A 12,895-nucleotide genomic window follows, 5' to 3' on the forward strand; every position below is an offset into this window, starting at 1 on the left:
AATTATGTCAAGCTGTATTTTTTTATTGATTTCAGTTTGCCAATAAACATAATAGACACCACTGAATCAAAAAGACCAAAGGAATTGTTGCAATATGTACAGTAGCATGCAGACATGTAATATATAAAAGGTAGGTGGGGTTTTGTTATTTGTGTTCATCAGGACCATGACATGGGGGAATCCCTCAGAAGAGTCCTAAAGAGCTCCTTTCTCAGAAGCAGCCTAAATAACATAACATACGTTGAAACAGAACTTTTGGTTCCTAGTGTGTTATTACACCAAGGGTACAATAGCTCTAGCCTCCTCCCTCTTGAAATCTGCTTGCCACTACGTCACTCTGTGATCCAAATAGGAATGCAGTATTTGTATCACAGAGAAGAACATTATGCATCATTAAGCAAAACTGAAATTGAAAAGGGTATAGCCTGGTATTGTTTTTTTTTCAAAGCTGATATTTGCAGGCGTAATCGGGTAGTAAACCTGAAAAAAAAAAAAAACTCCATAGTGCACTATGCCTTTTAAATTATTTCTGCAGATTCAGAAGTGTATTGTAACAGTGTTTAATGGTAACGTAAAAGTTAAGTGCAAGTGACACATGATGATCTGAAAAGACTAATGTGACCACATAAAACACTGGAATCCACAGAGTTCTGTAACCTCTTCAGATGATGCTGCAGAGAACACACCAGTCAGGATGTGGCTGGTAAGAAAATCATTCACTCTTCCAGCCCTGCATTGAGGTCGATCGCTCCCCGTTATTACCAGATGAATGCATTTCCTTTGCTTGAGTGGGTTATTCCAGACAACTAGCGTTGTTAAGATTGCTGTGCAGTTAAAAGAAGAATAGAGGGCTAGGTGATGGAGCAGTGCATTTGACTTCTAATGCCTGCGTTCAACTCTGGCACAGGTCAAAAGACAAGTGAGTTTCAGCCTAGCCCATAGTTTGCATAGTTCAGCCTTACTACTGTTAATCCCATGTAACATTTTGTACTGTGAACAGAAACACTGTAGTTCTCATAAGTAATTCATATAAAAATTGTTGGTAGCCCCATCAGCTACGACATTGCCCCCATTGCATCAAAATGTAACCCCTTGTTTCTGAGTGGAGCTGCAAAACTGTCATATTGCAGCACGCAGTATTGTACAAACAAATGTTTGACACTGTAAGCAATCCCTTGTTATATGTATCATCTACATACAATTCCCAACCCATTTAGCTTACAATATCAGTTTTATTATACGGTTATGAAGTTCTATCTGGAAAATTAAGGGTTAACATATGATGGAAACAATGTAGCTGTAGTTGTATAAAATATGACGTAGTACTTTGTGATACAAATCTGTAATATGTCTGGAAAAATGTACTAATTATAAAGAAAGAGTAAAGTATTACTGCTTCTATTTTAATTTGCATTGTCGTTTGATTAAAACAACTTTTTGAACAACCAAGAGCATGCAACCACGAATGTTTGTAAGAATTGCATTTACTGTACTTAGATTTCTACATCAATTTCACTCTCAGCACCTGAAATCTCTATCAGTGTCAACAAAGAGCGGCGCAACTAGAAGAGAATCCTCTCTGCTTCTCGTTATATCTCCCTAAACCTCTGCACTGCAGCCTAGCATACATGCATGTCGCTTACATCATTAAAGGGTGTAGAAATGTTTTTCATCATCTGTCTTCACTTACTGTGAAAAGGCAGGGGATGTCAATCCATCCAGTGAAAAGCTTAAGAAGTACAGTGCGTGACTCTAGGAGTATCCATACATACACTTTACATCACAATCATTACGATCATACCTTTAAGTTTACTGAATAATGTGTTCAGTTTGTATGTAGATCCCCCAGGATATTTGGAGTTTCCTGGAACATTCCTTACAGGACAAAAACAAAAACCTGACACTTGACTAACTGTAGCCAGTGCCATGTGCCTCATGTTTCATGAACACTCACAAAAAATCTTTATATCTCGAAAGAAATCACCACCCTAATAAATTAAGCCAACAAAAATTTCAGTTAACTTAAAAGTAACCAAAATGTAGTTCTCCTGTCACTTGTACATGCAATATTGAACTCTCTTCACAGTTACAGGAAGTCTAGTAATAAAAGCCTCTTTCTAATGGTTACTGACAGCTAAAACAAGAGAATAAAATGATAAATAGGCTAAAAAGTATCCTATGAATGCAGTCTTGCAGGCATGGTGCGCTCAAACTGTGTCTCAGCTCATGCTGCCCCTGAATTGGCCAAACTCCAAGCCAGTCTTCGAAATACTTTTTAGAAGCAGGCACGCAGGCCAGTCACATATACCACAGGATCTGCCTTCTTTTTCATATTTTATTATCAATTGAAAGAAGGCATCATTGTTTATGCATGTGGTTGTGTAAGTACTATGTAATCACACATGCAATTACAGTGCATTTAGAGCCAGTTAATATTCAGTCATTGAAAATGGAAAAGTTTTGACAAGCTTAAAAGTAAATGACAGCAAAGTGTGGAATTATTTCATCAGCTGTTATGCACCTGCATGCTACTGTGAACACCCTTTGACTGAATTTTAAAAGTGTAATGCTCTGGTGTACCGAAAGCAGTGTCTGTCATGCAGGTCAAAGATAACCTGGTTTGAACTTTCCAAGGCCTATATTCTTTCACAAAGTATTTCCCCTGACCTACTGACTGCAACACATAATCCTTTTGGGAAGTTGAGCGTCTATTCCAGATCCGACAGGTGTATCTGCATAACGAAAACTAAGGATGTAGTAAAAAGGGCAGGCAGGACATTCTTCCCCAAAGTAACACGATCCTATTCCCTTCTGAGGCATCGTTAATCCACTTTATGAGGTGGAATAACACTAGTACATTGATTTATCCATGCAAAGTGTGACAGTGTTTAAAAAAAAACAACAACAAACAACATTACATTATTGTCATAACTACCAACTCAGAAGCTATTTCCTCTTTGACTGTGATGTGCAAACACTTGTTCAGGCATTTGTAGTAGGGAGACTTTTTATATTGAACTAAAAGTGTGTGGGAGAGATATTCTAGACAGTGAAGGATTCTTAATTAACTGAAAAAGATAGAGTATGATATGTTAATACTCTGTTTGTATCGACTGGATGTTTCATTCTGCATTTTTCAAATGAACCCATCATGTGTTCAGCATTTGTTTACACTGGGATACACAAGGTTTCTAGTAGTTACTTTTAAAGTGGCTACACCAAGCATTACTGAGTGGAGGTTTCCCCGAGTTAACGTCTTTTATCTGTAAGTTTAATAAACTCAGAGCCAGATTCTCAAAGCGTTTTACTCCAAATCATTATTATAATTCTAAAAGAATACAGAGAGGATACATGAGGGTTCTAGATGGGTAATTATGACAAGGAGAAAGCCCTGCCGTATTGACCTGTGTGTTTGTGTGGAAAATATTGGGTTACATTTCTCCCTTTAAAAACACATGGGAATGTGGCTGGAGCCGAAAATTGAATAAATGATTACATGAATAATTAGGCTACAGCCACAGGGGTATAAATAGGTGACCATGGGTGTTAGTAGAGAATTAGTAGAATTAGTGTTGGTAATAGAGGTGGAGGTCCATGTTGTGTGTTACCGTGCTATGCTGTTCCGTTCTGTGTTTGTGAGTTTTAGACCCTTTTGTTTTGTCAGTGAGTTTTGTTTAGTGTTTTTGACCGTCTTATTTTGTTCAATATAAGTGTGCATTTACGCTAACTAGCAGCTTTCTGTTTCGGAGTCTCTCTCCCTGCCAAATACCATCTGTGTCATGACGCTACCCTAATGCATAAATAATCATGAAGGAAGGCATAGACACAGAGGGATGAAGTCACATATATTTGTAAGTTACACAAGCAGAATGTTGTGTTTTCTTTTTATCTCACAAGTAATATGAATCTTATGAATCTTATTTTTTAATTCAGCATTTGTACTCAAACATGAACATTATCATGATTAGACCGGATAATCATAAGTTCTTCAAATTTCAGATCACTTAGATTACACCGTTCTGGCCTGAATACGTTGTCTGCCACACTAAAAAGTCTCTCTACAGGTGCTGAAGAGGCAGGCATGGTGAGATATTTGCAGGCAAGTCGGGCTAAGATAGGAAACTTGTTCTGGTTTTCTTTCCAGTAGGCTAGAGGATTAGCATCTTCTGACAGGCATGGTTGGCTCAAGTAATTCGTGAGCTCGTCAGAAGCAGTTGTGCTTGGTGGGGTTGGTGTGGAGTAGGTGGTCATGTATGAAAAAAGTTTGATGCGTTTTTTGGTGGGGGTGATGTTGAATCCCTTGTCATGGCATCTACTTTTGGAGACAGAGAGATGACCTTGTTGGTCAAAAGTTCCCTAATACTGTTCACCTCTTCACCCATGCACCAATCCAGTTTGAAGCGTGGGTCCAGAGTGACAGCCATCTGAAAACACTCCATGTCCTCAAACATGGCAATGTGTTTCTGAAGGGAAGACTGCATGGTTACCACAAACTTGCTGTTGTAGGTTTCCCTCATATGTGCCACAGCATGACGTAGACCACAAACACATGCAATGACATAACTGGTAGTGACTACTTGATCTCCCTGGCACTTGTCAGCGGCTTCCTCAAAGGGCCCCAGTGTTTCACATAGTACCCCTATGAGTTTCAGTTCATAAGGCGTTAACATATACGTGGCATGAAGCTCAGACAGAACTTTTGCAGGGACACAGGTGGCAAATATTCCAGCTCCTCACTTACATCGACCAAATCAACAAAGTCAGTTGACACATCCTGATCTGTGTCACTGTCCTGGACATCCGATGGTGGGAACAAGGTGAACGCCTTCACCATGTTGGTAGCATTATCAGTTACTATGCCAGATATCTTGTTTGCTATGTTGTAGCATGTCCTTGTCCCCTCATACATTCTGAAGCATTTAGCGATGCACCGTTAACCTTGTCATAAAGAAAGGCTTTTACAAAAAGACTCTTTTCTTAAAAACACAAGAAGTTTGAAAAATGAAAGAACTGAGAGCATGCGTATAAAAATAGCCAACTAAATTATTAAGAATGCCAGCTCAATCTTCATGTGAGCACACTGCAAGTCTTCAAGTGTAATAATTATCTGTGTAATGCCATTAGGGGTAATGTATGTAATGTTTTGCAGTATGGAAATGATCCTTGTGTTTATGCAGTACATTAACTGTTATTAATACAGAACATTACTTCATTACTTTAGTTTATTGATATTCAGACATTACAGATCTGGTATTTTCAATGTGATCTGGGATAATACGTTTACAGCCTCCAGTAGTAGATCCAGTCATAGCCAGTGAGGGTGCTTTGAGGGTTTTCAGGGAACGGTTTGCTAGAACATTTCATTCCACCACCATTATGAACCCCTATACCCGTGGTGTCCAATCCGTTCGCCACTTGCCACATGTGGCGAATCGGCCACAGACATGTGGCGAATTGATGCTCTTCATCAGTTATATATTTTTTTAAATTTCGAAACAATATTCGAAATTTACATTTTTGTGCGTGTGTGGAAAATGTTTTCCATAAGACAAGAGACTGAGAGCGAAGATATATAGCGTTGGCACCCGTAGCCAGGCGTAAATGACTGCACTGCGCAGTTCCCGATGAGCTGTCCTGTGACAAACATCGTATTTGTCCACATCTATATACTGGTAAGTTTGAGTACAAATAACATTGCTAGATTGTTTGATCCACTTAATTTAATTATTTTTATTTACTACAAGTTTTTATCTAATTATTTATCTACTATTCAGCTATTATTTTATTATGATTACTTTGGATTTTGAAGGTAATTAATTTGCCTAAATATTTTTTCCCGTATTGCAGAGATGGATAGGTTTGTTATCAGAAAACAGCAACGCGAACCCGAGAGAAGTGCTGACTCAACTGACGATGAAAACGCCTGCACTTCAGCAGAAACTGGAGCAAAGAAAGAGAGATTGGAAGAAAGAACAAGGTGGACAGTTTGAAAAAGCATTTCCAAAGTGCACAAAATGAGTTTGATAGGAAGTTTCCTCTTGGCAACCGAAATCGCTCGTCTGAAGTCAAATTTGAATCAGCAGCAGCAGATTTTATTTCATCGTTTGAGCTGTTGACTTTGGCTAGCTACAAAGCGGGGTGGATTCTGGCTCAAAAAAAAAAAGAAACGTTTTCAGATGGAGAATTGGTGAAAGAAATCATCTGTAAAATTAAGGAAATTTTGCTCAAAAATTATGAACTGAAGACAAAAAGCGACATCATGCAGACGGTTCGAAATCGGCTTCTGAGTCACCAGACGGTTGCCCATCAGTTGCAAGATTTGTCGTAAAATCTTGAAGCCCAACTGCATGCTCAGTTGAAGAACTGTGTGTGTTTTTCAGTGGCATTGGACGAGTCATGTGACATCTGAGACACTGCACAGCTCCTTTTCTAGATTCACGAAGAAATGCTGGCAATTTGTGGGCTGAAAGACCGCACTCGTGGCGTTGACATTCTTGCCACTTTCAAAGATGTTATGGAAAAGTTTGAATTGGATTTGAAGCAGTTAGCTTCATTCACGACGGATGGTGCACCTGCGATGATTGGACAAAAATCTGGATTTGTAAGTCTCCTGAAGCAGCATCTGACACCAAATGGCCTTAATGGCAATGATTTGGCCTCGTTTCACTGCATTTTGCACCAAGAAAATGTTTGTGCTCAAATGGCAGGGGAAGACACGCTGAAAGATTTGATGGACACGGTTATCAAAATCGTCAGTTTTATTCGCAGTAGCGCTCTGAACCATCGACAATTTGTGGAGTTGTTGAAAGAAGCGGAGTCTGATTTCACCGAAATCGTCTACATGTATGGTGGAAAGGTCTTGCAACGATTTTGCTGCCTTGCTCACTCCAATCTGAGACTTTCTTGCCGAGAAAGGAAAGTTGGCAACAGTATGTGCGAGAGTTTCTGTCAAAACTGAAACTTTTGGTGGCACGCATGAAGAGTCAGGATTTCACGCACTTTCCAAATCAGCAGCGGTATGTGGAAGTTGCTGATTTTGACCGGCAGCGCTATGTGAATTGGTTGGAGAATCTGCTCAGCAAATTTGACAAGCGCTTCTTTGATTATGAAAGTTTCGGGCTCGCCTTTCAGTTCATGCAAGATCCAGTTCACTTTGACATCTATAATTCTCGACTATCTCAAGAGCTTGTCAGTCTGCTCTTCCGGGACAGGCACGGTTTCGAAGCTTATTTGCTTTCACTTCAAAGCCAGATCAATCATCATCCGAACGATGAATCTGTCTTGATGCTGTGAAGTCGGCTTTTGAAGGAAAATGAGTTCATGGTTTTCAACTGTGGCATCGCAAACCTGTTTTCGATGTTCAGGTCAACGTGGCTCTGTGAATCCACTTTTTCTGCACTGACTTTCATGAAGTCGAAGTATCAATACTGCAGATACTGGATATAAATCTAGAGGCGGAATTGAGATGCTCAGTCTGCGAAAAGTTTCTGCCGAATTTCAGGACGTTGACGAAAGAAAATGATTGCCAAGTGTCAGACTGAACGTTTAAATTTGAAATAATAAATACAGTATCTGACTATTATGCTATGTTTATTTTGTCGGTACATACATACTACTGCTGATGCTTTTTCTGGATAAATAATGGGTACCATATTTTAAACTCCCAAAGTTGCTGTATTTTACTGTGTATCAGTCTTGATTGATGACGGTTTACAGCCTCAAAACTACTTTCAAAAGATTGCACATCCTATTTATTAATATTGCATATATTTTGTATCATGTGTCCTGGTGACCTGATTGCCACAAGTTTGGCGAGCATCGAAATCCTATTGGACACCCATGCCTTATACAAATGTTCCAATCAATACATTTCATAGAATCACACATCCAAACAAACGCCCATCATACACAAGAAAACTAATAAAAAACAGTATGTGCTGGTGTAACAGGGCGGAAGCTGGGTGAGAACGGGTGACCACACAGTGCAAGCAAGCATCTTAACCACTGTGCAAAAGACTTTGTGGTTTTATAGCTCTTAACCTCCTCTCGTCTCGCCAGCAGGGAAAATAATTCATAATGGCAGTGCAGCATTGAACACTGCCCGTTACGGGTAAAGCTGTTTATGCCAAATTGTCATCAGCATGTGTTTTTTAGAAAGGAAAACCTCACTTGAATGCTTTTTTTAACACTAAAGGCTAGGTTTTGAATCTAAAATCAATTGAGCCATCTCAACCTACCTCCGAATGGACATTTGTCCCCATTACAAAAAGAGAGACCCAGGGCTGAGTGGCCTGTTTGATGCCTGCCAGCAGCAAGCGTCAATGCCCTTCATCTTTCTTCAGCACTAAAGTGATACAAAAATAGAAAAAAAAACATTTCCATATAAAGTCAAATAAAACCACACAGTATGCATCTTTAACAGTTAGACGGGTTTGACATCAATTAAACAATATAACATCTGGAACATTTGGCTGTATGAACTAATAAAGTAATATGCTCATCTTGTAGCTGTTTCAGCCAGTAGCATTAAAATACACTGTTACTGACCTCCCAGTATCAGCAAAGCCCCTTTCCTACAGTATCTGCTTGGACACCTTTTAATTTCTAAACCCCTAATACACTTAGAACAGTAGCAATTCTGTGTTTAAAGTGTGGATTTTTATTTCTTATTATTCAAATGTTGTTTATATATATATATATATATATATATATATATATATATATATATAAGTGAAATTGCACTGTGGATTTATGGAAATAAACCAACATAAATGAACATGCTGCGTTAAGAAAATTAATTGATATTCCCTTCCTTTGTCTGCCATGCACATAAAAAAAGGCAAATACCCTCTCTCTCGTTCAAAAGACGTCTGGGATTCCTCGGTTTTAATAATGCAATAGAAAACGTTTCCTCTGATGTCTGCTGTTTTGTGATTGTCTCTATTAATCCTGTAACATGAATTGATACAGAAGGAGTGTGAAATATTTGGTGCATTTGAAGCAGATGAGAAGGCGCACCAGAGTTGAGAAGGTTCTATTTATGGCTTCTCTGAGCTAATATCAGTTGCCTAGGAGATCCTTGGCAGAATCCCAGTAGCTACTAGCACCATGTTAGCCTCTAAAGGGATAACAGCATCAGAACAAGTGACATCCGTTAGGCATTTCCTGAGAGTCCCTGAGGTTTCTATTTTTCCACCTGTTTAGCTGGTGTCCCAGCTTTTTAGTCATGGAAGACGTTGCTTGACTGTAGGGCAGACGGGGCCTGCGGTTTTGTTTTAAAAGCAATCCACTCACATTGATAAGGCTGTGTGCGTCTCCATCTTCACATGCTAATGCTTTCTTAAGTCATTGCTAATTTGATCTCCTAAACAGATTACTGTTGTTGCCAATTTACTCACTCAACCCCTCCTGTCCTTTTTTTCCCCTCTATAGGTAAGTGAACCATGCACGTGTCAGCATAACCATATTATCACTTTCCCTGGCTGTTCCCATCTTGTCCCAAACACATCAAGTTAGAAAAGGTACAGGATGTACAGTTTTACTGACAAATTTGTCTGGAGGGTGATATAACATTCCAGGACAATGGTAAGTAAACCTTTACTTGAGTTTATGTAGGCATTTTCTCTGTTGGTTATAAGTGATACATTTCCAACTCTATAACCATACGGGATGAAACATTAATGCCAGCAACATTAGTGTGTCAAATATCCCCATACAGCTACACTGTTTGATAGTCTTTGTGAAATTGTTGGTGTATTGATTTTGTGTAAGGTTGCCGTTACTATGCCAGATTTTTTTTTTTTTTTACTAATCATTTGGATAATTCATCACAGAAGTTAAACAGCTATTGAATTTCTTAATTGCTCAGGATTAAGGCAGAGCAATGTTTATAATGCCATAAACCAATTAATCCTACAGGGAGGCTAACATTAGTACTTAACTAAGGTTTTAGAAATGTAGAGATACAACGATTCATCGATTAATCAATTATTGATCGCTGTGGCTTTTATTTTTGCCTCAATTAGACATTCAGTGATCGATTTAATAGTCCTATTTGGATTCTCGCACCTTATGCATATTATATTACTATCACATGCATGTTTTCAGTTATATTTGAAGGCTTTCGTGAAGAGCCTACCTTTTTGTTGCTTCATGCTTTTTAGTAATAAAGATTGCTCAACGCATATGTTATTATGCGTAATAATATGCAGATGCGTGATTTCAGTGTTATTTGGAGGCTTTTGAATAATGAAGTCTTTATACAAGGATTATTGTTGATTGTATTTTCTGTCCGAAATTCAGTTAGGAAACGAGTTACTGATTACATCTCTGTTAAATACTGATACACTATAGACAGTCTTGCCACCAGCCTCATTAATTCTGAACAGCTAACCATTTGAAAATACTGACAAAAACAATACATATTATGAGATAGGTGAAGCTACAGCTTTCAATATTTATTGCAGTGCTTCGAAAGAAAGGGCACAGTAAGCAAACAGCGCCTGCTATGTTTGATATAAACAATTATACACAGTAGCCAGGTGTGCTGTTGAATATGAGAGTAGCAATTTGGGAATACAATATCTTAATATATTTATATGATATTATTCTACACCAGGCCCTTCCACTGGGTTTTGTTTTTTGGCTTCATAACAAAGGCATGCTATTATTCAGAGATATATTGTATATTTGTAGTGTAATAAAAGGAGTGTATTGATTTCACATCAAATTAGTTTAAAATGTGTGGGTCATATTCCTCTGAAAAACTTTCTTGTTAGGGTGGCAATGAAACCTGCTTAATTACTCTCTTTGCTTAGAAGCAAGGGGTTTTTATATGATCGTAATAATTTTGGAAAATACTAAATGTATTTTTTTTGTTTTTTTTTGGTTTGTTGCAATATGACCTTCCTATACAAGTCATGTGATGCTGTTTTTTTTTTTCTTTAGTGCTGTACTTGGCATAACAGCCTGGCTTTATCAGTGCTATCACTTTGTTTCCGTGTCACATATAATGAATGCCATATTTTCCTGACATTTCTTTTTTTAAGTAGCCTTAAGGAATAAAGCAGAACATGCTATTAGATATATGATTTACACCCTGTAATGAGAGTTACCAACAAAAACTAAGAATAGTATTGCAGTGAAATGGCTGCCATTAAGACGGGAACTAAAAACAACAAGGCAAAACCTGAACAATGCCCTGTAGTTTAAAACAAAACCTTTATTTTAGTATTTAGTTCATGGTGCTTGGATTACTTGGGATTTGGATTGTTCATCTCCTGGTTTAAATTAAGGGGTGAGAATCCTGACATTAAGGGCTGAAGGCATAGGGGGGTGTCTAAGGTAAAGCACTTGGATACACATTGTGCCAGAAGAGAAAAACCAAAAGACTCAATGACTGGTCTAAAATAAAATAACTAACACAACACTGTTTTAAGTGATTACTTTTCCAACAGTGAAAAAACAAAGTACCACATTGCATTGGTTATTTCACAACTAGACAGTTCTGAAATGACTCGGTCAACTATCGGTTCATTATTACTAAACTAGGGGTGAGCCCGAATCCGAAACTTGTGCATCCAAATGCTGTCAGATTCAGTTTGAATTGGCTTCAACAGCTGTTTTGGACTAACTAAAACTTTATTTTGATATTTTGTGCACAATACAGTTTTAAGGTTAAATATAGGCTATGTTATTTACAGCCTTCAATACATGTTGATTTTGATGAAGTATGCATCGTGTAATTAGGCAGTAGTGGTACTTATTTTTCAAGCAATGGTCTTTGAAAATATCAACCAAGGATACATGAGAGTGGCTTATTTAAAGTTTTAGTCCTTGCATACGATCAGCCAATCAATGAGAAATTACCTTGTCGTCGGCTTTTGCCCACCTTGAAACAGAGCTTTTTATATATGCTGTGACATTTGAAGAAATGTTTTGTGATAGCATTGAATTCAGGGCATCAAAGGGTGGGAACGCTTGTCTGTTTGTACAGATTTTCTCCAAGGAAGGTTTAATGTTAAATGTTGATAAGCTCTTTCATCAATTGTTTGAGTAATTGACATTTATATATCTGTATCGAAGGAAGGCAGTGCTTAGTGTATCTCTTTACCAAACACGAAGGAAGGCTACACAATTACCAAGCAAATTAGCACTAGAGGCTGAGATGGATAGAAGTAATAGTAAGCCAGACTGCAAGGTAAATTACTTGTTTTACAACAGGGAGATGCACACATTGTGTATTACATGTTGGTGCTGCCTAGTGTAGGAAGGAATCATCACTAACATTATTGTTTGTAATTATTCAAGAATACTGTATGAAGTTAGTTACAACCATTTACATGCCAAGAAATCCTGCTTGCAGGCAACTTGTTTTCAGTGGAGAAAAGAGAGCTGTTAAGAATATAAATTAGATCATAAATACATGCATATTAAAAACCAAAACAAATGTTTAAAACACTGCAAACAACTACAGTATATACAACAAATACATATTCACGTGATCTTTGAAATTTATTTATCTGAAAAATGAAGGTTTTCATAAATGTCCTATATGCATAATAGGCTATTTTCAAAGCCACATTTCAATGTTCAGTTTTGCACACAAATATAATCTGTTGGTGTCCATTTAATACATTTTTCCACTTACCATTTTGTTGGCAGTCCAGTTTGCTTACATTTCCGAAGGTATATTTAGCGTACAGCTTCTTTAAAATCTGCATGCACCTTACAGCAGTAGGCGGGTATACAGCAATGAAATTGACTTTTTTTTTTGTTATGAATGAATTACAGTAAGATCCCCACATAACATCTTACTGGAATTGCTTAGAAAGATTTGCACATGCACTTTTTAATATACAAAATCAATTTTAATATAATATGGGGGCACTTGAAA

At 37.8% G+C, this 12,895-nt stretch overlaps 1 protein-coding gene across 3 annotated transcripts in view; it reads left to right on the forward strand.

Moving 5' to 3' along the window:
* LOC117418032 (ankyrin-3-like) overlaps positions 1-12,895 on the forward strand; it is a 217,274-nt gene that overhangs the window by 55,748 nt on the left and 148,631 nt on the right. The window contains exon 1 of one of the 3 annotated variants that reach the window (XM_059035830.1): positions 9,458-9,585. The exons of the other annotated variants lie outside the window; for them this stretch is intronic. Coding sequence (XP_058891813.1) covers positions 9,583-9,585 — 3 coding nt within the window. The 5' untranslated portion in view covers positions 9,458-9,582. Of the gene's footprint in view, positions 1-9,457; positions 9,586-12,895 lie in introns of those variants that run through there. 3 annotated transcript variants of the gene reach the window in all.

This window comes from Acipenser ruthenus, chromosome 13, assembly GCF_902713425.1.
Source record: "Acipenser ruthenus chromosome 13, fAciRut3.2 maternal haplotype, whole genome shotgun sequence".
In the NCBI taxonomy this organism is placed as follows: domain Eukaryota; kingdom Metazoa; phylum Chordata; class Actinopteri; order Acipenseriformes; family Acipenseridae; genus Acipenser; species Acipenser ruthenus.